Below are 1,909 nucleotides of genomic sequence, written 5' to 3'. Positions count from 1 at the left end.
ACAATAATTTTGCACTTACCCTTCAATAGCTGGGGACCTCTCGGGACGAGTACTTCCCTGGGATCTGTATCTCCGAGTCATTGGCAGTCGTGGAGGACGACTGGGTCCCCAGAAGTCGGTGTGCGTTTGATGACCCCTCTCATGGGTTCGATTATCGTGGTCCAGTGGATTGCTACTTAAAAATGGTCTAAAGTCTTGGAAAAACATCGTGTGGTCCAAATGGTCCCAGAACTAGTGAAAAACAGAAACAAACCTCATTATTGGTGTCAAGAATAGGAAGAAGAGAACAAAGCCGGGGAAGAAAGAAAACAAAGAGATGGGATTAACTTTCAACACTTTAATATTCAGCAGCTCTAACAGTGTGTGTGTGTGTGTGTGTGTGTGTGTGCGCGCGCGCGCGCGCGCGCATGCATAGAAGACAAAAGAGAAGTCTTAAAAAATGCATGCACAGCAGGAAGGAATGTTTATATGAGAAATTTAAATTTCCTTCATACAGAAGCATAGCATGGATGTTTTATATTTTACAAGCAAGCCCATGGCTGAATCCTTCCTTGACCAGTGTCCCCTTCTCAACCTTACAAAACTCTTTTAGCATTGCCAAAATATGTCCAAGGGGTAGGTACTCCACTCTACCATAAGCCTCAGCTTGAAGGCACTCAGCTCCAGCTACATGGATCAGGAAACCTAACTCCTTTGATGAAATGTGCCTAAAGCCAACCCATTTTGCAAGCAAGCATCCTGCCCGAAGGCACTCAGCTTTACTTGCTCTGTGGGCCAGGAAGCCCAAAACCTGTGGCCTGCTCCTAATTCTGCTGCTGTCGTTCCTTTGCTGCTCCTCCGGTTCGCAGCATTCTCCCTCCTAGACTGAGAAGATTCAGCCTGAAGGGGCCCCAGGGGTCCATAGGGTGCTTCTGAGATGGTTCCCTTTAAACTTAGAGGGATGGCAAAACTGACCAATCCCCACATTTGGGTTCCGTACACCTTATTTGCATATTCCCATGCAGTTACTTGGTGAGAGTTGAAGACTAAGGCTAGAAGAGTTCTATCAAGTAATTCACTGCACTATATACAAAAAACTCAAACTCACTGCCAGAGTCGATGTAGACTCATGGTGACACTATCGAGTGGAGTCGAACTGTCCCTGTGAGTTTCTGAGACTGTCATTCTTTACGGGAACAGAAAACCTCACCTTTCAGGAATGACTGGCGGTGTCCAAGGGCTGACCTTGCTGTTAGCAGCTCAACATGCAACCCACTCTGCCACCAGGGCTCCTGCACCCACACACTACATAAGAAAGATTGCACTAACTCCTCGTGAGGCACCTTTTCACTGGAACTGCCATTTGAGCTTAAAAAGTCAGACTTTTTCTTTTCTTGTTGCTCTCCAGTGAAAGACTGTTAGAGATCAATGGTTTTTAGTATGAAAAGTGTTCTAAAATGAAAGTAATCTAAAGCTACAAGCAGCCCTCTCTTACCTTCTCAATCATCTCTCTTCAGTAAACAATAGAAAGAAACCTAGTTTCTTTACTGTCTCGTAAAGTTCAAAGGAGCCCTGGCGGTAGAGTGGATGGCAGATTGGGCTGTTATCCACAAGGTCAGTAGTTTGATATCACTAGCTACTCCTCAGAAGAAAGACGGGCTTTCTGTTCCAGTGAAGACAGCTTCAGAAACCACAGGGGCAGATTTACTCTAACCCACAGAGTCTCTATACGTCAGAACAGTCTTGACAGGAATGAGCTTAGTTTTCTCGATCATAAAGCTCTGCAGTAATTGCTAAAAATCAAAAGCAAAACAAAACAAAAACTCTCAAAGTGACTGTTATTTTCATAATAATTCATGTAAAAACAAAATATTTTTCTATTTTGACTAGAAGGTCAGGCAACAAGGTCATATCAATAATTTTCACTTAT

At 43.9% G+C, this 1,909-nt stretch overlaps 1 protein-coding gene across 1 annotated transcript in view; it reads right to left on the bottom strand.

Moving 5' to 3' along the window:
- RNF115 (ring finger protein 115) overlaps positions 1-1,909 on the bottom strand; it is a 29,998-nt gene that overhangs the window by 14,131 nt on the left and 13,958 nt on the right. The window contains exon 4 of the mRNA XM_045283706.1: positions 20-231. Coding sequence (XP_045139641.1) covers positions 20-231 — 212 coding nt within the window. The remainder of the gene's footprint in view (positions 1-19; positions 232-1,909) is intronic.

This window comes from Echinops telfairi, unplaced genomic scaffold (assembly GCF_000313985.2).
Source record: "Echinops telfairi isolate 266 unplaced genomic scaffold, ASM31398v2 ScPeMD7_7466;HRSCAF=8504, whole genome shotgun sequence".
Taxonomy (NCBI): Eukaryota; Metazoa; Chordata; class Mammalia; order Afrosoricida; family Tenrecidae; genus Echinops; species Echinops telfairi.
The sequence above is the reverse complement of the archived record's forward strand: the minus strand, read 5'-3'. Positions and strand labels throughout refer to the sequence as shown.